We start from the raw sequence: 24301 nt of genomic DNA on the forward strand, positions 1-24301 counted from the left end.
GTCAGAGTCGGTCCCAACATCTTCCCTGCGTCATCGACTCAGCCTCGAAACGAGCACCTGGCGCGGTGCGCCAACATACGTCAGCACTGGCGAGACAAAGGCGGCCGGGCGGGGGCTGCTGGCCACCCCCCCCCACCCTCTCGAGCAGATGCCGCGACCCTTAATAGGTGCTCGCTAACACCGCTCGCCCCAGCAGCGCGCGTACGCAACGCTTACGGTGGCACTCAGCGACGCGCGCGTCTAGCACAGAGAGCGCGCTCGCGCGTTCCCAGGAGACGGAGCGGGAATTCGGAACAAACCTCGCGGGGCGGAGCTGAGCGGCACGGCGCACTGGCTGTTGTTAGGGTTACCCCGGGGACATGGCACGGCGCGCCGCTCTGAATGGGGGCTCATGCCGATCGCCTCTGCGCTTAGCGCGCCCGTTGCTCCCTATCTCCCTCCGTCTTCCCCTCTCTTGCGCGTGCGTCGTTAACTCTCCCGTCCCTCTCCCTCCCCATCTCCCTCCGTCTCCCCTCTCTTGCGCGTGTGTCGTTAACTCTCCCGACCCTCGCCCTCCCCATCTCCCTCCGTCTCCCCTCTCTTGCGCGTGTGTAGTTTACTCTCCCGACCCTCTCCCTCCCCATCTCCCTCCGTCTCCCCTCTCTTGCATGTGCAGTTTACCTCTCCCATTGCTCAGCTTCAAACTCCGTCAGCGCCTCTCGTTACCTCTCACTCGCTCTCCCTCCATCTTTCCTCTGCGTGTAAGTTACCGCGCTCTCCATCTCCCTCGCTCTTTCTCTCTCTCCATCACACTCCGTCTCCCCTACTGCGTGTGTGTGTATCGTTACCTCTCCCTCGCTCTCCCTCCATCTCTCTTCTGCGCGTCTCGTTACCGCTCTCTCTCTCTCTCTCTCGATCTTGCCTCGAGCGGAGGCCCTTCCCCCAGCAGTGGAGTGAGCATGACATTTCAGGGGCTGCGACTTCACCCTACTCCAGCTACTCATCCGCAAGCCTGTCACCGTCTGATTGTAGGGTTAGGGAGTCTGTTGATGTCAAAGTTTCAGCCGAGCGAAGACTTTATTAAAGTCTAGTTTTGTTTTAACTCTGCCAAATGACGTATGGCCGAGTTGCAATAATGATCTGTCATGGCGTCATCCATAAATTATATCCCCAGGAGCTCACAAACCAATGGCCTTGTAAGTTAGATTAACCAGATTCGTTTTGTTGGTGCTAATTTCTCAATTGTATTTTGGCCATTTCAGCTGCCACGCGGCGGCCGCAGTAATAACGCAATACCCCGATTTACGTCGGGGATGCGTTCCTAAAAAGTGCTGCACGTGGGGAGACAGCGGCATGCAGGTGGAGCAGGATGACGGTGATGCAGATGGTGGTCTTGATAGTTGAGTGTGCGATTAGGATGATGATGATGATGACGACGACGACTGTGATAGTTCAACGTACATAATGATGGTCATTTTTAAAATCTACATTGCAAACTCGTTTCTTTAAGACTGATTATTGTGTTTAGTTTGTTGTCCTTCCCCCGCACATCCGGTTTGCTTTGCACAGTGCGAAAAAGTTCAACATCCATACGTACATCATCATATGTATGCAAATGATTGTGATGATGATGATGATTTTGGTCATCATCATGACAGGCATGTATGCGAGTAGGATGATAATGACGAGAATGATTAAGTTCATGATGGAATGTTGAAATGAAGTGATGATGATGACAATCATGATGATGATGACAATCATGATGATGATGACACTCGTGATGATGACAATAATGATGATGGCAATCATGATGATGATGACAATCATGATGATGACAATCATGATAATGGCAACACTCATGATGATGAAAATCATGATGATGGCAATCATGATGATGATGACAATCATGATAATGACAATCATGATGATGACAATCATGATGATGAAAATCATGATGATGATGACAACCATGATGATGATGGCAATCACGATGATGACAATGTGCAGGTATGTACGACACGACGACCTCCACGTTAATGGCAACGATCGTGATACTCTGACGTGGTGTGCAAGTAATTGATGATCACGACGACGGTGATAATGACCGGCATGCATGCAATTATCATCGACACAATATGACACTGATGACGTATGCAATTATCATCGACACAAGATGACACTGACGACGTATGCAATTATCATCGACACAAGATGACACTGATGACGTATGCAATTATCATCGACACAAGATGAAACTGATGACGTATGCAATTATCATCGACACAAGATGAAACTGATGACGTATGCAATTATCATCGACACAAGATGACACTGATGACGTATGCAATTATCATCGACACAAGATGAAACTGATGACGTATGCAATTATCATCGACACAAGATGAAACTGATGACGTATGCAATTATCATCGACACAAGATGACACTGACGACGTATGCAATTATCATCGACACAAGATGACACTGATGACGTATGCAATTATCATCGACACAAGATGAAACTGATGACGTATGCAATTATCATCGACACAAGATGACACTGATGACGTATGCACTTATCATCGACACAAGATGACACTGATGACGTATGCAATTATCATCGACACAAGATGACACTGATGACGTATGCACTTATCATCGACACAAGATGACACTGATGACGTATGCAATTATCATCGACACAAGATGACACTGATGACGTATGCAATTATCATCGACACAAGATGACACTGATGACGTATGCAATTATCATCGACACAAGATGACACTGATGACGTATGCAATTATCATCGACACAAGATGACACTGATGACGTATGCAATTATCATCGACACAAGATGACACTGACGACGTATGCAATTATCATCGACACAAGATGACACTGATGACGTATGCAATTATCATCGACACAAGATGACACTGATGACGTATGCAATTATCATCGACACAAGATGACACTGATGACGTATGCAAATATCATCGACACAAAATGACACTGATGACGTATGCACTTATCATCCACACAAGATGACACTGATGACGTATGCAAATATCATCGACACAAAATGACACTGATGACGTATGCACTTATCATCGACACAAAATGACACTGATGACGTATGCAAATATCATCGACACAAAATGACACTGATGACGTATGCAATTATCATCGACACAAGATGACACTGATGACGTATGCAATTATCATCGACACAAGATGACACTGACGACGTATGCAATTATCATCGACACAAGATGACACTGATGACGTATGCAAATATCATCGACACAAGATGACACTGATGACGTATGCAATTATCATCGACACAAGATGACACTGACGACGTATGCAATTATCATCGACACAAGATGACACTGATGACGTATGCAATTATCATCGACACAAGATGACACTGATGACGTATCCAATTATCATCGACACAAGATGACACTGATGACGTATGCAATTATCATCGACACAAAATGACACTGATGACGTATGCAATTATCATCGACACAAGATGACACTGATGACGTATGCAATTATCATCGACACAAAATGACACTGATGACGTATGCAATTATCATCGACACAAGATGACACTGATGACGTATGCAATTATCATCGACACAAGATGACACTGATGACGTATGCACTTATCATCGACACAAGATGACACTGATGACGTATGCAATTATCATCGACACAAGATGACACTGATGACGTATGCAATTATCATCGACACAAGATGACACTGATGACGTATGCAATTATCATCGACACAAGATGACACTGATGACGTATGCAATTATCATCGACACAAGATGACACTGATGACGTATGCAATTATCATCGACACAAGATGACACTGATGACGTTCAAAACGACGAGTAACCTCTCGTGATCGCTCTCACCCAAAATGACAAGTGATTTCCTCTCTCCACCTCTCTCTTGCTCTTGCTCTCTCTCTCGCTCTCTCGCTCTCAGTCTCTCTGTTTGCGAGACGACCACGTGGCTGGGCCCAGGAGGTTACCGGACTCCGTAGGCGAACGGAACGTCTGGGCTGGAAGAGTGACGCGACGGGGAAGATTCGTTCCAGAGACCTCCGACTTTGTAGGACCTGCCCTCGTGATTGTGACGAGTTTGGGGCGTAGGGGGTCGTGGGGGTGCGTTGTGGTGGGGGGGGGGGGTAAGGTGCGGAGGCGGAGGGGCGCTTTGTTTTTGGTTTGGTAGAAGGTGGTGGGGGGAGGTGTTGGGGGTGGGGGGCTCTGCAGCATCCAGTCACTGCGGGGATTATCCCATCACACGGCGCGAGGAGGGGGATTTGCCCGCGTGACGTCAAGCACGGCACGGCTGGGCTCCTGACGGCATTGCCACCTCCTCACACCTCCTCCTCCTCGTCGCGGGGAGGATTTGTCGCGGCGCGGTCCTCCGGGGCTCTCTGTAAATGGCCACAGGTGTTGTTGCGATTTGTAATCGGATAATTGCGCAAGGTGCCAACTTGGTAGGAATTTGTGTGAGATGGTTAATGGCTTGCGGGGGGCGGGGGGAGGGAGGGAGGTGGGGGATGAGGCCTTCATCCAGCAGTGGATTGATGATGGCCTATGATGATGATGATGATGTTAATGTCTTCATTTGAAATTGCCTACCTCGTCGTGGGTTCAATCCCGAGCCTGCCCGCCTGTATATTTGAAGTTTGCGTGTCTCCCTCTCCCCGTGGTCGCGTGAATTTTTCTCCGGGTCCTCCGGTTTTTCCCTCCACTGTTGTAAATTTCCACATTTTAAGCCACTTCGTTGAGCTATCATTTGTGGCCAGGTCGCTTCTGAAAAAGAGCTACATGGCTCAGTGGGCTTTACCTAGTAGAATAAAATAAAAAATCCGGTTTAGTTTTATAGAATACAGGCGGATCGCCACGTATATTTACGCGCGACGGACGTATCCTGCGCACCACATCTCCCGCACGGTCGGCTACGTACGGTGCGAGTTGAGGTTCAACATACAAAGATCCCCCGTTTGGCCTGAACAGACCGTTGGGGAGATTCTACTTTAGAGCGCTCTCTACGTCACGTGGGAGGTGGTTAGCAATCATCAGGCGCGAGCAACGACTTAATTCGCCTTCAAAAGTGTAACGTCGAAAGTGGCCAGGCGTTCGTACGCACGGTTCACCGAATTCCAAACAACAGGTAGCTTTCGAATGGCTCGTCGCACTGCAGATTGCTCGTGCAATCCTGAAGATGCTGACGTTTCAATTCAATTTAGAAACGTCCGTTTAAAGTTATGTTTACATTTAATTTAAAAGCGTCCGTTTAAAGTATACATTTCCACGTGAAAAGCCACTTCATCTTCTTGGTTCTTTCGGTAAAGTCACGTAGAAGGGAAGTAATAAAATAATACAAATAAAACATAACAAAATAATTATCACGACGTTTCGGCCACAACGCAAGCAGCCGTCCTCAGGTGAAGACTCTGTCTTCTCGACAGACCTGTTCTTGGGATTTTTGCACACAGCGTTGGTGTACGGTGTTTTTTCTGCAATATTTTGCTGTCTTTTCTTGGATTTTCTGTTTGCACTTAGTCACATATTCACTTTAAGATGTTTTTTGTTCATGTTTTTGTTTTTTGTTTGTTGCGGTTGCACCCGATTCAAGAGCCGAATGGCTCACAGGGCTATACCTAATAAATGAACTTGAACTTCATTCGTCTCTTGAAAGAAAATTAACAAACAAGCAAAATTGCGTGACACTGCGTTTGCCAGTGGTGCACAAAGCAAAACAACAATAACTGATGGGTCATTTGCCTTATGCTATGAAGGTGGCCCATTGCCTGAAACGCCGCCTACCATATATATTTGTTCCCTATACGAGACAGCTTTATTGGCAAATGTGTTGCGTTTCTAAATAAGACAACACGTGTTGTTCCCGCGTGACCTTCGTGTGCACCTACATGCCCGTGTGTCACTCCACTGCTGGATGATGAGAGGCCTCCCCCATGCCTGTTCGTGTATGTGGCGGGGAGCGGTGGCGCAGTAGTTGGCGCCCTGCATTACGAACCGGCCATATTTTGAACCGGTACTGGCTCTCCGCTGGGTTGACTCGGCCTAAAATGAGTATTCAACAATGCCAAGTGTAAACATCAGGACTTGGGCGGGGGGGGGGACAAAATCAGTTCGGGCGTGATGTTGCACTCACACCTCCCCCGTGTGTGTGTTTACCGCTCTGCCCTTTATCGGTGCTCGCTAGCTGCACTTACCCCAACAGTCTGTTTGGAGGCTATCGGGGCATCTTTGTCTCTTGCTGTGTGTGTGTCACAGCGCGGCAGTGCAATGGTTAGCGCGCTGGCTGCGCCACGAACCCGGCGACCCGAGTTCGATCCCCGCTCACTCCAGTGACGATTATATTGCACCTGGTCCTGGGCCTCCCCTAGGTCGACTCAGCCTCAGATGAGTACCTGGCGCGATGTATAAACATCGCCACTGGGGAGACAAAGACGGCCGGGTGTGGTGTTGGCCACCCACCCCGTCGTGTGCCGTGCCGGCCTTCATAGGTGCTCGCTAACAGCACTTTCCCCAACAGTCTGTTCAGGCTATACGGGGGATCTTTGTCTTTGTGTGTGAGCGTGTGTGTGTCTGGGGAGCGGTGGTGTAGCGGTTGGCGCGCTGCACTACGAACCTGGTGACGCGAGTTCGATTCCCGCTCACGGCCAACACCACGGTGACGATTATCTGAACCGGTCCTGGGCCTCCCCTAGGTTGACTCAGCCTCAAATGAGTACCTGGCGCGATGTGTAAACATCGCCACTGGGGAGACAAAGGCGGCCGGGCGTGGTGTTGTCCACCCACCACTTCGTGTACCGTGCCGGCCTTCATAGGCCCTTCTCATTTAACAGCACTTGCCCCAACAGTCTGCTAAAGGCTACACGGGGTGTGTGGGGAATCTTTGTCTTTGTCAGAGACGCGGCGCGCACGTGGCCCCGCGTGACACACAATGGGGGGGTGGTGGGGGGGGTCACGCTGTGCTCTTGCCGTGGAGTTCGCGAACGCCACAAAAAAAAACACCAATTAGATGCGGGGCTCCCTGAGCCTCGCTCCCTGAGCCTCGCTTCAGCAGAGGCATTGACCGGGACGTGTCCCCACTGCTCCTCATTACCGTCATTATTATCTCACCCATCCCCCTCTCTCTGTCTCTCTCCGCCTCGCTGGGAACGCGGCTCGCGCACAGCGGAAGATGATGGCGAGTGACACTGACGCTCAACGCTTTGTGTTCGCAGGAATGCTGCCGTTATCCGTTGAATGGTGGTCAGCCGCTGCAGGACTTTGCGATCCAGAGGGCCTCCTCATTAGTTTTTCATCGAGATTAAAAGTGCATTGCTACCGGCGGCAGACTAACGCACAGGGGAAGCTGCCACTGAGGGTGCCCCTAGGCTAAACCCACACAGCAGTAATCATCGCACGCTCCCTACTGGCAGCAGACTAACGCACAGGGGCAGCTGCCACCTACTGCGACTACCGCTGTTTCCCCCCGCCTCCGATTATGCACGGTTGGCTACGTACGATGCAAAAAGAAGTTGAAACATACAAGTTAAACAAGTCGAAACATACATGCGTGCATAGGAGGCCATGCTGCTGCTGTGTAGTCTAAGCCTCCTCCTGTACGATCTCTCCGGTGCGGCTGTTGAATCAATGGGCACATTTATTCAATTACCCCTCCACCACCGCCTCTGTCCACCCGAAGAAATAAATGAATTCACCCCAGATTCGGCAAGAAGGGATGATGGGCGAAGGTGAAGAATAATAACGGAGGATTGGAACCCTGTGTATGTACCATTTCGAACTACATTCGCGACCGTGCTAATCGGTTTGCAATGCCAACCGAACGGCGCCCGATAGGACCGCCACCGAGGAGACGGAGCGACGAACTCAGTTCCCGCGCACGTGCTCGGTGAATTCTTACATCGTGGGATCGCGAGGGGTGATGGCGCTGCCTTTTGTGGAACAGCCATGGCTTCCGATAACGATGCGAGTGAGTCAATCGGCGAATCGGATGTGGTGGGATTGACACCCGTGACTACTGCTGCCTCTTGCAGTGGATCCCGAGCCGAGGTTGAAGATTCGGTTGAAATAGCCTCGAGATGAATGGGATCTCGAGAGAGAGGCCCTCTCGAGGGAGGCCCTTTCAGGGCTGCACCTTTACCTCTGCAGTGGTTTGCTGAAGTGGAGACTCGGCTAGACCGCCCCATTAGGCACGGTTGGCAACGTACGGTGCGAAAGAGGTTCAACATACGCACATACACAGTACGGGAGAGTCGTGTTGCGCGCGCCAGAATCTTGGAGTGACATGGGAAGGAAGGAAGAAAATCTTAACAAGAGCAGTCGGATATGTAGTCCGTATTTTGAACTCATTTCGCAGCGCACGTAGCCCACTGTGCTAATCGGAAGTGATGGAGAAAAGGCGAAATAACAATCGAGGTAAGGCCACACGACCCACGGAAGCGGACATCAGAGAGCTACCCGTGAGATCCCTTATTTCAGGTGCTCTGCGGTCCACTTTGCAAGTTGCGTTCATTCCCAGCGCTGTGGTTGGACCAAATTAATTGCAACATCACGTTTGACGTTGTGGCGTTTGATGTTGTTGTTGTGTGCGGTGATGAGTGACCGGGCTAAGGCCATCACCTCCCTTCACCTGGGAACGAAAATCAAAGATGCCCCCCCCCCCCCACCGTGCAGCCTTAACAGACTGTTGGGGCAAGTGCTGTCAGCGAGTAGCACCTATGAAAGCCGTCACGGCACACGAGGGGGTGGGTGGCCAGCACCACGCCCGGTCGCCTTTGTCTCCCTCGTAGCGATGTTTACTACACCGCACTGGGTACTCTTTGAGGCTGAGTCGACCTAGGGGAGGCCCAGGACCGGTTCAGATAATCATCACCGTGGTATTGACCGTGAGCGGGAATCGAACCCGGGTGGCTGGGTCCGTAGCGCAGCACGTAAACTTCAACACTGCCGCTCCCTGAGAACCCACAAGTATACAATAACAACCAGGTTTCATCCCAGGCAGTGGCTCAAATCTGGATTTCGAAACCCAGGTTCAGCTCTCTACGCCCTGGGCCCTTCCCCATCCCGCCGCTGTTCATGATGCACGTTCGTTAATCAGCTGGCTTGGCGAGTGGCTCTACGTGGTGGGGAGCGGGAGGGCCGTGCAGCAAGATCCAACGTTGTACTATACTTCCACGCTGCCGCGTCTAATGCCCCTAGCCTTCACCAAACCCGCACTCGAGCGGCGGTGAGACTTCGTACGGTCAAATCACCACGGTGGCTAGGAAATGTTAACTACCTCGCCTGGTATACAGGAGGTCGTGGGTTCGATCCCGACCCTGACGCCTGCTGCTCTAAACTTAATAACCAGGCTACAGTCTACATTATAGACTGCCAGTACACTTACGCCGATTAAGAACCAGGTTACAGTATTTCTTTTTTCTTTTTCTATCTATGTGATTTTACCGAAAGAACCAAGGAATATATATTAAACTCGTTTTTATTTTACCAGATAAGGCACACTGAGCTATACAGCTCATTTTCAGAAGCGACCTGGCCACAAATGATAGCTCAACGCAGTGTCTTATCATCATTTGGACATTTATAGCAGCCAAATACTCTAAACGCGTGACGCTGATTCTTCATGTGCAGGGGAAAAACCGGAGGACCCGGAGAAAAATTCACGCGACACGCAAACTCCAAAGGTGCGACTCGCTGAACAGCACTTGCCCCAACGGTCTCTTCAGGCTACACGGGACACCTTTGTCTTTGTTATCACTTGCAAAGAGCGATGTTCCATCTCGAAGGGGATTATCCAGGTAAAATATGTTACGCCACCCCAACGCCCGCGAAGGACGTCAAGACAAGCGATGTCTTTGTTCCTTTCGGGGCAATTAATCCCTCCCAGCGTCGGCCACCACGTGATGGCCCTCGAGCACAATTTACAAACTTGGAAGCGCATTTATTTTTTGTGTTCGAGATTGTTCACGCGCGAATACCCAACCCGCTCGAATGTGCCGCCCGATTACAGCGGCGGAGGCAATTAGTGGTGCATTCCGCACGTACGAGAAAAAAAAGGGCTCGTTGTCCGAAACGTTAGTCTGATTGTATATGCTACGTTTGTATGCTGCTGCAATCAAAACACACACGATACGTGGTCTTTGTAGCAGCGGTTGTGTACGTGGTTGGCGTACTGTGTGTGACGCTACGAAGCCGGGAAACCCGAGTTCGAATCCCGACCACGGCTAACGTGGTGAAGCATGGTCAAACAACATCGCCAATACTTCATCAATCAGCGGATTTACACCAATGTAAATTAGTATATTTCGATTTAAAGCTTTCGTGACTGCAGGGATTCATCTTCTTGGTTCTTTCTTATTATTACTTCCCTTCTACGTGACTTTACCGAAAGAACCAAGAAGATAAATTAGTATAGTTACTCATTATTATTATCGGGATCTCGCCGAGTTGATGAGTTGAACAAGAGAACTCCGTGAACCGAATGGATTGGACTTGGGGACCCTACAAATCGAAGGCCTGGACGCTACTGGACATCTGTGAACTGCTACAGGACATCTGTGAACTGCAGGACATCTGTGAAAAAAAAAGCTGTATAGGTCATCGGATTCCTCCAGTATAAATACAGATTGTGAGTATGATTGGTCTCACGCAATCGGCAGGGGTCAACCTAAAGTTCTACATCACTTTAAAGTCTCACGATACCTCCCCACCCCGCGATCGATATACGATCCCCTCCCTCGGTGCACCAAGTAATTCGCCTCCCGTCGGAGTGCGACGTTGAACGCCGGAAAGCACTCCGGCTCTCCCACCGTTGGCCAATCCACTGCTGGATGATGAAGTCCTATCCTACGCTGCGCTTACCCACGCGTGGGATGGTTTGCCATGCTTCACCCACGGTGCGCAATGGCGATGGTGGCGCGAGGGAGTGCCCAGGACCGGCTCAGATGCGACTCGCCACTGACGGTGACAGCCGTGGTGAACCGAGTTCAAGTTTGAGCGGTCCGTGGTGCAGTGCGCTAACCACTGCGCCACCGTTCCATCCACACACGCGCACACGGGTACATCTACAGGTTTCCCTCGCTCCGCGCGGGTTCGGTTTGTGCGAATTCGCTCTGCGCGGTTTAAATTCACTCGCGTGCGGCTATGCGGTCGGACGTGGAACAACGTTGCATGTACTGTGCATGTACTGTGTATGTGCTGTGTGCGCTGTGCGTATGCACTGTGTGTACTGTGTATGTGCTGTGTGCGCTGTGCGTATGCACTGTGTGTACTGTGTACACCACTCGGCACGCATCTACCACATACCGCGTACAGCGAGGGAAACCTGTGGAGTGCAATTTGTCTGTATTGAATTTCGTCGAAATTATATAAGGGGACTTGTAACGCGCTGGGAACAGGCTGGCTTTGTCCACGCAGGCCTGATTAGAGACGGGGGGTGACACACGGATTAATCTTCGCGTAAACCACTTAACGCGTTATGGAATTGACCAGAAACTCACCAAACAACATCCGAGTTTTGTGAGCGGCAAGGGGGGGGGCTCTCCACTGCGTTTCCAATTGGCGTCCTCGAATGTCCGCTTGCAAGCAGGCTCCCCGTCGTGTTAAAGATGTGGAGCTGCGGTAGCGAGATGTTAACTGGGGCTGAACGATTTGGGGGAAATATCTAATTGCGATTTTTATTACATTGCGATTTGTTTTGCGATTACATTTTTTTAAGTCAAGCTTCAGTTCAATATTCACCGTGTAATAGATTAAACACATGTGATGGAGCATTACCACATGATACCATCAAAATATGAACTGCTTTATATATTCTAATGCAAGGATGAGAACTTAAAATATATTAATTGCTTCCAAAATGTGTTTGTTAAAAAACATGTATTGAAATAGAACAATCAAACAGAACAATTGTTAGGTTAAATAAAGAAAGTTATAATTTAAAAAACAATTCCAATAAGTAAACGGACTTTAAAATCGAAAAAAATCGCGGCCTTCGCGATTTTCTAATGGCATTGTTTAAAATTGCGATTTCGATTTGAAATCGATTAATCGTTCAGCCCTTGTTAACTGCCGGGACTTGTGTACAGGTGTTTCGTGGGTTCAATCCCCACCCCTGACGTCTGTATATTTGGAGTTTTGACGTCTCTCTCTCTCCATGGTCGCGTGGATTTTTCTCCGGATGATCACGTGGCCAGGTCGCTTCAGAAAAAAAGAGCTATATAGCTCAGTGAGCCTTACCTGGTTAAATGAAAATATAGCCCAGTTAGTTTTAGTAAATTGTTGGTGAGCGCGATGGACTTGCAGTCCAGGTCGACAGTTCTAGTGCATCTCTTGGCGCGGCAGTTGCAACGAATTGAACGTTTTCATTGGCCCGTTGGATGGATGAACCCTGACCCCTGGTGGCACCTCTGGGTAGCGACTTATGCTCAGCTCCACGCACCGAAACGCAGTGGGGACTCTCTCCAACGTCCCGTCCTCCTCCACCCCACGTCTTAATAAAGTTCACTGGGCCCTCGATATCTAGAGGCCGAAAACATCTTCCCACCTGGCACCAGCCGCAAAAGCACCGAGCTGTACGATTCTTAAATTAGTTACTTTGGGCGTAGTAGGTGTCTGTACGGATGTTGTGGTGGCGCAGTGGTTTGCCCGCTGCCCCTCACCACGGCTAACATCAGTAGCAAAGTTTTTTTATCCAAGGCTGCCCCCCCCGAAACACTACCCCTCCCCCAACCCACATAGTCCAGTGTATGTTGAACTTCTCTCGCACCGTACGTAGCAAACGGTGCTAATCGGAGGTGCGGGGGAAGGACTAGATGGTGTGTGATACTAATTTTCAAATATACAGCTCCGCCATCCAGACGACAGAGCCAATCAATCAAGTTGGCATGCGGGCAAACATGCCAACTGATTTGGGGGTTATTCAGCGAGCCGGGGGGGTTGAAATGCAAGCAAAATTTCTACAATTTTGTCCCGACATTTCGCTGGAGATTACATCCAGCGTCATCAGATTTTAACAGAAGCAATCGTATATTTAAAAAAATGTAGTTTAACTCGAATCGGATACAAATCTGCATGTAGACCTCAAATTTCACATGACCCGCCGAATCCATCACATCTTTAGATTCGTGCCAGGTCAGAGGTTTGTACCTCCAAGATAAGCACCTTGCAGTCGGTGGTGGAACAATGAACGCATTGCGTTCATTGTAACGGAAATGCACATCACACACGCACACAAACACCGGTCTCTCACACGGCGACTAAAAAGTCCAGACCGTTTATTATTGCGCACACGTCACAGAGATGAAGATTTGTCAAGCGGATAATGTTCATGACACTTTCGCACAAAAAACTGTCGTTGCAAAGTTTTCTTGCTTTAATGGCAATAATTTAACTAAATAATATCATTTTGTTAAATCAAGCAATTCCTGATTCTCAAAACTCATCATCAGTAAAGTCCTGAACTTTGCCACGTTTGGCGAATTCCACCAATTTATTTAAAAATATAAACACACCAGTCGATTATATCTTTACTAAGTCTTGTGCTTTCTTTTCTTGGCAGTTTTGGCCGAGCGTTCATCGCTCCGGGCGATGCTCTTCTCCTCCGAAGAGCGTCCTGGTTTGCGCTCATTCGTCTCTCCCGCCGGCGAGCCTCGCCTCTCCACGTCGTCCTGCCGCTCTCTCGCTCTCTTTTTATTTTTCTTCTTCTTCTTCCTCTCAGACCTGTCCACCTCTTCCTCCACCTCGTTATTGCTATTGCAACCATCCCCGACACCATCAGTCCCATCTCTGGTATCCAACTCAGCAGCATCACCATCACCACCGTCACTCTCAGACCTCACCGCGGACTCATTCCGCTTGCTCTTCTTGTGCGGCTTCGCGCCGTCACGGTGGCCGGCGTCCCGCGCCGCCGCCACGACCGTGCCAGTCTCGTCCGGAACGATGCCGCGGCCGGGAGACCCTCTCTGCCGCTCGCCCGCCGATTCGCGCCTCCTTTTCTTCGGTCGGCTTCGTGCGTCGCCGCCGCCGCCGCCGCCGCCGACTCCCGGCTCCTCCGTCCCAGGCCCCGGTCCGTCCGCATCTGCGCGGTCGTTGTCGTCCGGCGGCTCGCGTTTGGACTTCTTCCGTTTCCCGCCGCTCTTCAATCGCGCTCCGCACGCAGCCGCAGCCATCGTCACCGTTGCTGCGGCCGCTACCACCACGGTGTTGTCGCTCGCCGGTCGGGGCGACCCTTGGTCGGTGCGCGCGCTGCCGCCCCCCCCCCCAGCGGCTCAGGAACTCGCGCTCCTGCTGCTCCAGCCTGGCCAGCTTGGCGCTCATGTTCACGCCGTGACGGGCGCCCCTGCGAGACGGGAAGGGAGGCAGAGACACACGTGGCAAGGTTGGGCAAGGTTGGCGTCACTTTCAAGTCGTCGGACAACCAAGCAAATGCACACAAATTGGATTCGGACACCGCTGTCGATAACGTTTGGCTGTAATCCTCTCAACATGAGTTTTTTTTTCCTCCGAAGTATTTAAATGAACCTCATGGCGGTACCGCGGGGTTGCATAGTACCCCGGCTCTCGCACAATGTCGGTGATGCAGTCATTTTTAGTCTGTTGATGGTCGGCGATGCGGCAATCGACTCATCTCGACGAGCTGTACACGATGCACTATGGTGCGTACGAGCGTTCAGGGTTTCAGCGCAATCGTCCTCGCTGCGTTTCGACATCGCGGAGTGTGGCACTGATTTCGGATTGATTGGTACCCCAGTCGCGGAGTTAAGTACACCCCTGGAAAAAAGTAGTGTCCCAGAAATTAAATATTTAATTGCCTCGGCCATTTTGTATTATTTGGTACCCTGGGGTACCGCCATTAAGATTAAATAGCGGTATCAAAAGAAATGGTCCTTTTTGCCCTGTTTTTTTTGTCTTCCAGGTGTTGGGCAAAGTCTTTGCTCACCGTTGCTGCTTTTCAATATAGCCAAGTCCTGAACAGCAACGCAACTTTTACAGCAAAGGGTGGTGGTACGTATCGGATCATCTTAACGACAACGAAATCTCCTGCGCATCCACGCATTCATCCGTAACGTTGGAAAGCGTTCACAAATGCCCGGAATCTAACGTCCGCTTTTTAAATTGTAAACTCCACTTCTCGGGTAGCACAACGCCGCACCCGGCCCCACCTCTGCAAACTCACTTGTGTGCCGTCCTCCCGCCGCACGCTCTCAACAGCTGTTCGTCCGTCATCCTGCGGAGTGAGACGACGAGGACGTTAGAAGCGGCGCCGATCGCAAACCGCGAGCGACACGAAGGTAACGCAATCAAGATCACCCGTCACGGACTACGCAAGCCGGACGCAAATCAAACAACGCTCCCGATGCAGTGCTCTTGTGATTACGGCCTTTGTCAATCCACTGCTGGATGAAGCCCCCCACCCCACCCACCCATGTAGGTGGTGGTGGCAGTTAGATGAATGGGGGAGGCTCACACCAGTTCAGATAATCGCTCAAGTTAATGGTGGTTGGGTATGGAACTTAGAGGCCACTACTGGGTTCGTAGCGCAGTGCATTCACCACGGCTCCAGCTCTGTCGTATCGCCTAAAGTGTGAATTAGCAAAGTTGATCGTTATCCCTTATTTAACCAGAAGATGCAGTAATTTTGATTTCAAGCTTTCGTGACTGCAGGGATTCATATTCTTGGTTCTTTCGGTAAAGTCACGTATTGTTTTATATTTATATTATTTTATATTATTTTATTATTTCCCTTCTACGTGACTTTACCGAAAGAACCAAGAATATGCAGTAATTTGTTAAGTCGATTCTAATGTTTACAATGCAAGCATCAAATCGTGAAAGGATCAATTACTTTCAAAGTAAATTCTAAGCGAATGTTACCTTGAGGATAATGGAACGACTGAGACCACAAGCACCAAGGCAATGCAAACGAGACGGTGAAGTACAACTTAAGACGACAATTCGGCAAAAAATCTAAACCGCCGTTCTTGGGCCACGTTTCAATCTCATGACGGAACCAAGGCCAAGCGTGGGTAGGGTCTACCAGGGTACAAGGCCTGAGGGTGTCAATAAGGTGCACCTATCCTGGCACAAGCACCCTGATGATGTCACCTCCCTAGTGTGTTTACTGTCGAACGAATGAAGCGAGCACCAAACCTGGTGGTGGAAGACAGGTCGAGTTTGGCGTCCTCATCCTCCGAGCTGCTGGTCTCATCCTCGGAGCTCTCCTTCTCATCGCGCACCTCCTCTCCCGAAGTCAGCGTAGCGGCCTGCTCGACGGCACAGGCGCGGCGGGAGACACGTCACGCACCACCTGTAAGGGTATGACTTCACCATCGCCGTCGTAACCACCAGCGGTGATCAATCTACATGATAAGGTCGCACTCATTACACGCAAAGTGCTTGCCACAAATGAACCACAATGAGCGCATCACCCCGTGTTGGCGAACGGCCCACGCACGGAAAGGGCACGTCCCAGAGGTACCTCTCGCCGTCACGCAAAGGAACTCCTCTGGTCCACAGTAGAGGGCAGCACGTGCTCACCCGTACATGAGAGTAATGTTCGTTGTGCGTCTGCCAAACCGGTGCGCAGAACCAAACTAAATGCGATGGGATTTTTCTGTGCGGTCATTGGCGACCGGGTCGATGCCGTAAACTCGTGCCATGGTGGCGAGATGTTCACTACCTCGCCTGGCATCAGGTGGTGGGGGTTTGATCCCAACCCCTGATACCCGCATATTTGGAGTTTGAATGTCTCTCTCCCCGTGCTTGCGTCGATTTTTCTCCGGGTACTCCGTTTTTTCCCTCCAGAAACATGCATTTCAGAGTATTTGGCTGCTATATATTTCTACGTGACAAGCCACATAGTTGAGCTATCGTTTGTGATCAGGTCGCTCTTGAAAAAGAGCTATATAGCTCAGTGGGCCTTACCTACTAATATAAAAATGGTTTATAAATAGAAAAAACTTGTTTTCATTAACCCGCTGCATTCGACAACAAACTTTTAATACCACAGGCGGCCGAAACCTGGATTCCAACCCAGGCTCTGACCTGCGAGGCTGACCTGTTCACCTCGCAGGTGTCGTACCTTGACGAAGTTGCCGTAGAGCGCGTGCGTCGTGCTAAGGTGCGCCTTGCGCGGCTTCCGATTGCTAATTGGCTCCTCCACTCCGTCAGCGCGATTTCCCATCACCTTGGCACCTTCCTGCCGAGTGGCGTTCATTGCGTCAGCAGAATTAGTGGCGAAAGGATTCAGTCGTCGCAACCATTTTTATTTCATTTAAGCCGCCGACGGCAGCTCTATCCACCTACAAAAGCGAAAAAGCTCAAATCTGACGAGAGATTAAATTTACAAAGATACAGGCTAAGAAAATTCAGATAATTCATTAATGTTATTAGAGACAACCGTGCAATGAGGCTGTCCAAAAATGGTAATTGAGTAATTTACACAAAAATATTTACAGTGTTCATCAATTGGCCGAGCTGATAATATACATGCGGCGGAACAAATATCACGCCGACTTACACTAACATTTCATAGCTAACAGTGGACTCAATGTTTTGACCACTTCAGTCGACTAGACTTAAGAGGGCGACTAAAATAAATCCTGCGACTAAGTCGGTCGTCGTCGGCGACTCGAATTAAGACAAAAAAAAAACGCTGACCAAATAAAACGGTTGCCAAGGGAACGGCCACAGTTATGGCCAGCGAGGCGCTCATAAAACAGGGCGGATGGGCAAGGTCAAGGGCAGACCAAGGCAAAGTTCACGGAGGCAAGTCTGTCAAGATGGACCGCCGCCCAAACGTCCTCCCCCCATCACGCGAACCAGGTGGCGAGATTTTATCGCCCTCAACCCCTGACGCCTCTTATTTTTCTGGAGCTCGCGTGTTTCTCCCCGTGTTCACGTTTTTTCCCCTCACGTTTAGAATCAACATGCGTTTAGAGTATATTTGGGTGCTGTAAATTCCCACGTGAAGATAAGCCCCTTTCGCTGAGCTACCATTTGTGGCCAGGTCGCTTCTGAAAGAGCGCTACAAATATATAGCTCAATGGGCCTTACCTGGTAAAATAAAAAATAGCGATATCGTTTAGTTTTAGTTTACCTCTGTGCCCTCCACCTCGATGCTGGCCGCTGCCTTGTTGAAGACGTGGTCCCACCAGTGGAAGGTGAACTGCTCCGCCATGTCATGGCCGATCTACGCACATGCACACACAACATCGCCGGCGAGTTTCAGAATTCTGCCGCTGGTGGGTAAAGGGTTTGGGCTCACTCGATGGATCGGTGAAGTATGTTCAGAAAGCTTTTACGACGGGACGGATGGGTAAGATGGATGGCGTGGCGTGCAGCCAAGCGGGTGTTGGCCTCTTGCCGAGCTCACCCCGGCTGTGTCGTGCTTCACCTTCACCTTGACGGCCTCGGCCCGGCCGTTCTCGAAGCGGCCCAGGCCCTTGCCTGTCTCGGGGAAGACCAACAGGGAATTAAACACAACACGCGCGTTCGTTTAGCAGCACACGCGGCACTCTCCCGCACCCCACATCCTCCTGGCCACACAAAGGCCGTCACACGGATGCGCTAATGTTTACAGGGCGCGCGCATTCCGACGGCAAAAGTGGGCGATTTGGCGACGTGGGTTTTTCGCTCAATGAAAGTAACCCACGGGCGATTTTTTGCAACTCTGCCAAATTTGGAGCGTGACGCCGGCAACACGTGCCCTTACTTTTGGGTACAACGCGAAGGCGTTTTTGACGTCCACTGCTAAGCAAACGGCGCGCATTTTTTTATTGGGGTAATACACCGCGGTATTAACCAGGATAGCCGTCGAGATTGAACCGCGAACGGCTCGGCCACGGGTCAAGCAGGGGGCATAGTAGGGTTAACTTGTGCCTCACGGCAAGAAGGACCTGGGTTGGATTTGTGTTTGTTTGATTCGGGTCGTCCTTCCCGTGTGGAGTTTGTAAGCTCTCACACTGTTCTGCAGGATTTCCTCCGCCATCTTCAGTTTCCTTCCACAGCAAAAACATAGAATTTTGAAATTGGTGTCGGCCAAACTGTTCCGTTGTAGCAGGACCCTCCTGAACGTGAGGCGCTGGAGTCGTAGTGGCTTTCCTGGGTAAATAAGTAACTAGTTTACGTTGCGCGCTGTGCCATCTCTTCATCCAGTGTTCAGGACGCAGATTATTTTGAACTGCAGCAGATTAAGAGTCCACGAGATAACAGAAAATGCAAATAAGCATGAGGAGTTTGCCAAGAAGTCCTGGTGCAAAGTGACAACACATTGAGTGGTAAAAACGATAACGACCCTAATTTAGCAACATGCACAACCAAGATCGGATAACAAGAGTAATGTGCATTTCTGTTCACGCAAAAAAAAGGCAAGATTACGCAATCATCATCGCCTACAGCACACGACACGGGCACATAACCTTGACACTTGGAGAAACCAAAATCTCTCTCTGCTGCACAAAAATATATATTTGTGCAGCCGTTGACAGAAAATCACCCGGACCACACATTCTGACAGAGGTAGTAAAATTATACAATGTTGTTTTAATTAACTTTCCCACCGGGGAGTACTAATGTGGCAGGATTTTTTTTTTTTTAAACATTCTAGGACATCAATATACTTTGCATGTGTCAATTAGATGCGCCGGGTGGTCACGAGACGAATACATTTCCACGCGAAACTCGGCACCGGCCGCGTGCCAGTAAAATGGCCTCGGGGAAGTAGACACCGCAAAACTACTTCGGAGCGCTCTCCATCCGACGGCTCTTTATTCCACGCTTGGGCGGCGCATCCTCCCGACTGGCCCTGCCCACTCTCTCCCACTACACACGGCCATGAGACGCGGATCATCTCATCATCTGAGCTGGAATACATCCCAAGTGACGGGGTTTTTTTCGTACACGGTGCAGCAGAACGACATCGCTGCGCTGTACTTACGTGCGCCTATAACGCCGTCGTCAAGCCCCCCCCCCCCCCCCCCCCCCAGTGACCGGCGCGGTGAAGTATGGTCAGTGGAAAGGGGTGGTAAAAAAAACCACGTGCGAACCTCGTGTCCAGCCGTGCTTCAGCAGCTGGGCCTCGGCGAAACGACGGCCAGAGCCGCTCTCCCGTGTCTCCATTGCACACCCCCCCCCCCTCCTCCTCGTCGCGGTGTCCCTCGTCTCCGGTGTGCTCCCTCGTCTCCGGTGTGCTCCCTCGTGTCCCTTCTCCTCTGTCTCGCTGAGTCCCTCTTTGTATCCCCGCGGCTCCTTCAAGCGACAAGGCCCGGGTCGCACTGTACCACGCCGGCTCCACGTGGAGGGGGTTGAATCGGTGACGTATACCGGAACACAAAGAATCGATTCCTGTTTGTTTGTGTTTAATGGAAAATCGAAATCGATTCTCCAGACTCCGTTGACGTGCAACGCAATTTTTTTTCGATTAAAGTGGAATCGATTCTGCGGTACAGGATTCAAAATCTTTCTTTTGCTAATTTCGCCGCCTATTTTTGCTCTGTGTTACTTAAAACATGTTTAGCAACCCGAATTTATTCCTTGTCATCCTTGTGTTCATAAAATGAAATACACTTATATATATAATAAAAAATACATCTTAATTCCTCAGTACTTAGAAGGTAAATATATCGTTACAAGGGTAATTACTGTGTAGGAAATACATATTTTTTGTCACGAATAATCTGGCCACTGTCATGGGCAATGTTGAATTTCCACTAATTACTCAGAACCCTATGGCAATTTTCTTCGTGAGTAAAACGTTGACCTACATTGCTAATATTAGCCTGGGGTAATGAATTACGTAAATATTACTCAGTATCAGGTATTTGCACGCAAATATTACTCTCATAGTATCAAGTACTGTAATTACACGCATTACCCGTATAGTATCATGTAATTGTACGCAAATATTACCAGAGGTGGGACAAAGTCATTGTTATGCAAGTCCAAGTCGAGTCGCAAGTCATCAAATTCATGACTCGAGTCTGACTCGAGTCCAAGTCACATGACTCGAGTCCACACCTCTGAATATTACTGTTATAGTATCATATAATTGCACGGAAATATTACCGCTGTATAGTAATTATAAGGGCGAGGTAATAAATAACATGTGAATGTAATCTGCATTATCGCAACTGTTCAAGGTGTTTACAGGTTTCTGTGATCCAATACATTTAAGTGTAACGCACTGAAGAACTATGAACAAAACAATGTTGACTATGAGACCTCCTTTACCAGTGGAAACATATAGTAGTAGGTTTTTACCCTTTAAACTGGTAAAGCTGTCAGTTTTGTACCAGTTTAAAGAGTAAAAACCTACTACTATAAAACAATGTTGCTTTCAGAAAAGTGTATCAACCTGTTCAGATGTTTGCCTCCCATTTGAGTTTCATCGCCAATCTTGGACTCGTAACAACAACAACAACAACCCTTTTGTTGAATCTGCTTGTGGTTGAGGGGAGGACCTTCTCAGGCTGGTCAAGTGTGGGTCAGTGAATGTGGGAAACATTGGTTGGGAGAAGAGCAAACCTGTCAACCCATTATCAGTGCCCCATCTTATTACAGACCAATTCAGACCTTATCGGTCACCCCGTGCCCTTATAAAGCTCAACGTTCATCCTGCAAAGTCCCATCACAAGGGAGAAACTCAAACAAATAGACAAACAAAAAATGTGCAAGGTATTGAAACGGCTGTACGCCGTATGGACCTGAAAACTCAATTTGGACAAGAATACGGGGTAAACCGTATGGGTTGACAGGTACGAGGCATAGCACAGGACAACAATGTCAGCTGTAGCACCGATGTAGCAGCCTATGACATCGGGTTTTTATCCTAGAACGTTCCAGACGGCTCAAACCTTTGCTTTAAGCCACTGACCTCTCACGAGAGGGTGGGCGAACTGCTGAAGATTTGGCCATGGTTACAGCTAATTTTAATGCGGGACAAAACACATTCCCTAGTTGAATTAAAATACGTGTTTTATTGTTTCTTTGCGCAAACTGTCATTTGTTGAGCAATGCACCGTATCTTACGTGTCAAATTGTTGTTTTCACAGTCTTTTTCGTAATGGAGGATATTAAAATGAAAACGCTTAGCCCATAAATAAACATTTAACCATGTTGAGGTCCACTGACCTTCAAACAATGATCTTGCTGTATATACTGTATTCTTCAAGCCATTAACTTAATTCCAGCAAACACAATTTATATTGATAAATTCAATTTGTAATAAGTAATATTTAAAAATACTTTTTAAAAAACACGCTTTAATGAAATGTACCGTACGAGTAATGGCAGAACTCCACGACTCCAGGAAGTGGCCCCGAGGCTTGCCATAACGTAAGGGGGGCCGTGGTGATTTACAGCCAACGTCAGTTGAGCGTCGACAATTAGACCCAAGCCGAAATATAACATATAAAAAAGATTGTTGAAAAATATTTGTTTTTAATGATAGAATATAGTATTGTCATCAGTATGATATAAGTATACCAAGTTTGCAGTCGATACCATATTGGGAAGTAATTAAGATTATTATGCAGGAAGGCACCACTCAGACTCTTCTGTGTTAAGCAACTTTAATCTCTAAACAAAATGATAACACTCTAATATGCGAACTCTTATGATAGGAATCTCAACACAGTCCTCCTGGAGATGTCCTCCTCATTGGTCCGCACATTTAACCCTCAATGATCAAATTTGTTAAACTGGGTAACAACAATCGGTTTATTCCTCAGAGGAAAGCGAGCATTCACAGCGATGGGAAAACGTCCTTAAAAATCAATGTGACAATATTCATACAAACAGTAATAAAGGAACATGTGCCTAAAGCAAGAGTAGTTATCAATTAATTCATTGGCAAAATTATGCAATTAACGAAAACGAATGACTAAAATACTTCTACACAATCGTATTCATGTAACTCGACGGGCAGCAATGCTTTTCATGATCAGCTGATATTTAACGCACCACCTTGGAATGGCAACCCTTCTTGAAACACAAAGATAACTTTTTGGAACAATCTTATTAGTCCCGATATGCGTGTTATGTGTGTGTGTCTTCTTTGCCACTTGTTGACTTGGCGGCTTACGCGGTACGGCGTTCCTTGTGCTGAAAAAACCTCGGGTTCTCAGCAGGAGCTGCTGGGAGGGTGTATGTGTGTGTATACCTGTGTGTGTACGTGTGTGTGTATTGAACACACGGCGCTCTTGCCTGTGCCAACACTCTTCCTCTTCTTGGTTCTTTCGGTAAAGTCACGTAGAAGGGGAATCATAAAATAATACAAATTTAACAATACAATTCTCACGAAGTTTCGATTGCAACACAAGCAATCGTCATCAGGTGTGAAAACCACAGCAAGAATTTTTTTTAAAAAGTGGTGGTTATTTCTTAACGTCAGCACCACGGACAGCAACTGGCGGTTGTTCAGACGGACGAGTCCATCTATGCTCGGAACGGAGGAGGGGGCAGAGAAAGAGAATGGAATGCGGTCTGAAAGTCACCGTAAGCGTGAACACAATCAATTAAGACCCGAAATGGTGTATCAAATCCTTCCAATGATTGCTAAGCCAGAATCCATCTTCTCGGTTGAAATTGTATTATTTCCCTTCTACGTGACTTTACCGAAAGAACCAATAATATGAATCCCTGCAGTCACGAAAGCTTTAAATCGAAATGTACTCTTCCTCTTGGCGTTTCCAGCTCTCCCCACTGCTGGTTGGTTGAGTTGGCACGATGCTCGCCGTCGGCGGTGCGCGATGATTCCGTCGTCAGATAGCGCTCGCAACTCGTCCGCTGGTCGCTGTCCCTCACTCTTGTCTTGGTTCCCAGCTGGTGCTTGTCGGTGTGTGTGTGGGTCGAACCCACGACGCTCTTGCCGGCGCTGACACTCTTGCTCACAGGTGGCTGGTTAGGCTCTTTCCCCTGCTCTGTGCTCTTTTTAAATCCTTTATATTAAGTTCGCTTGCTTGCGTGCGTGCTTGCGTGCTTGCTTGCTTACGACCGTGCAAATCTTTCGGTCGTTTTTTAACCCACTTCCCGTGATCCAATCGAGCTGACATTTTCCACACAGACTCGTTGTGCGTGACAATTCATTTTCGTGAAATTTTTTTTCCAAAATTTTACACTGTTTAGGGGAAAATAAATAAATATTTAATTACCAATTGCTTAATGCTGGCAGACAATCATCTGACCCATAGGTGGCAGCCATCTCAAGCCAGAGGACGAGAGGACTCTAGCCGCCACGTATATAAAGGATTTAT

The 24301-nt window shown here is 48.8% G+C and overlaps 1 protein-coding gene across 1 annotated transcript; it reads right to left on the bottom strand.

Annotated features, from left to right (window-relative positions):
- Positions 1-13736: 13736 nt before the first annotated feature.
- Positions 13737-20396, bottom strand: GPATCH4 (G-patch domain containing 4). Its single transcript, XM_078592478.1, has 7 exons — positions 20096-20396; positions 18424-18497; positions 18148-18240; positions 17131-17247; positions 16200-16312; positions 15226-15276; positions 13737-14388 (listed from the first exon to the last, which is right to left on the bottom strand). Exons 1-7 carry the CDS (start codon positions 20166-20168, stop codon positions 13932-13934), a joined length of 978 nt encoding a protein of 325 aa, XP_078448604.1. The 5' UTR covers positions 20169-20396; the 3' UTR covers positions 13737-13931.
- Between the last annotated feature and the right edge of the window lie 3905 nt (positions 20397-24301).

Source organism: Lampetra planeri, chromosome 3, assembly GCF_965212315.1.
Source record: "Lampetra planeri chromosome 3, kcLamPlan1.2.h2, whole genome shotgun sequence".
Classification (NCBI taxonomy): domain Eukaryota; kingdom Metazoa; phylum Chordata; class Hyperoartia; order Petromyzontiformes; family Petromyzontidae; genus Lampetra; species Lampetra planeri.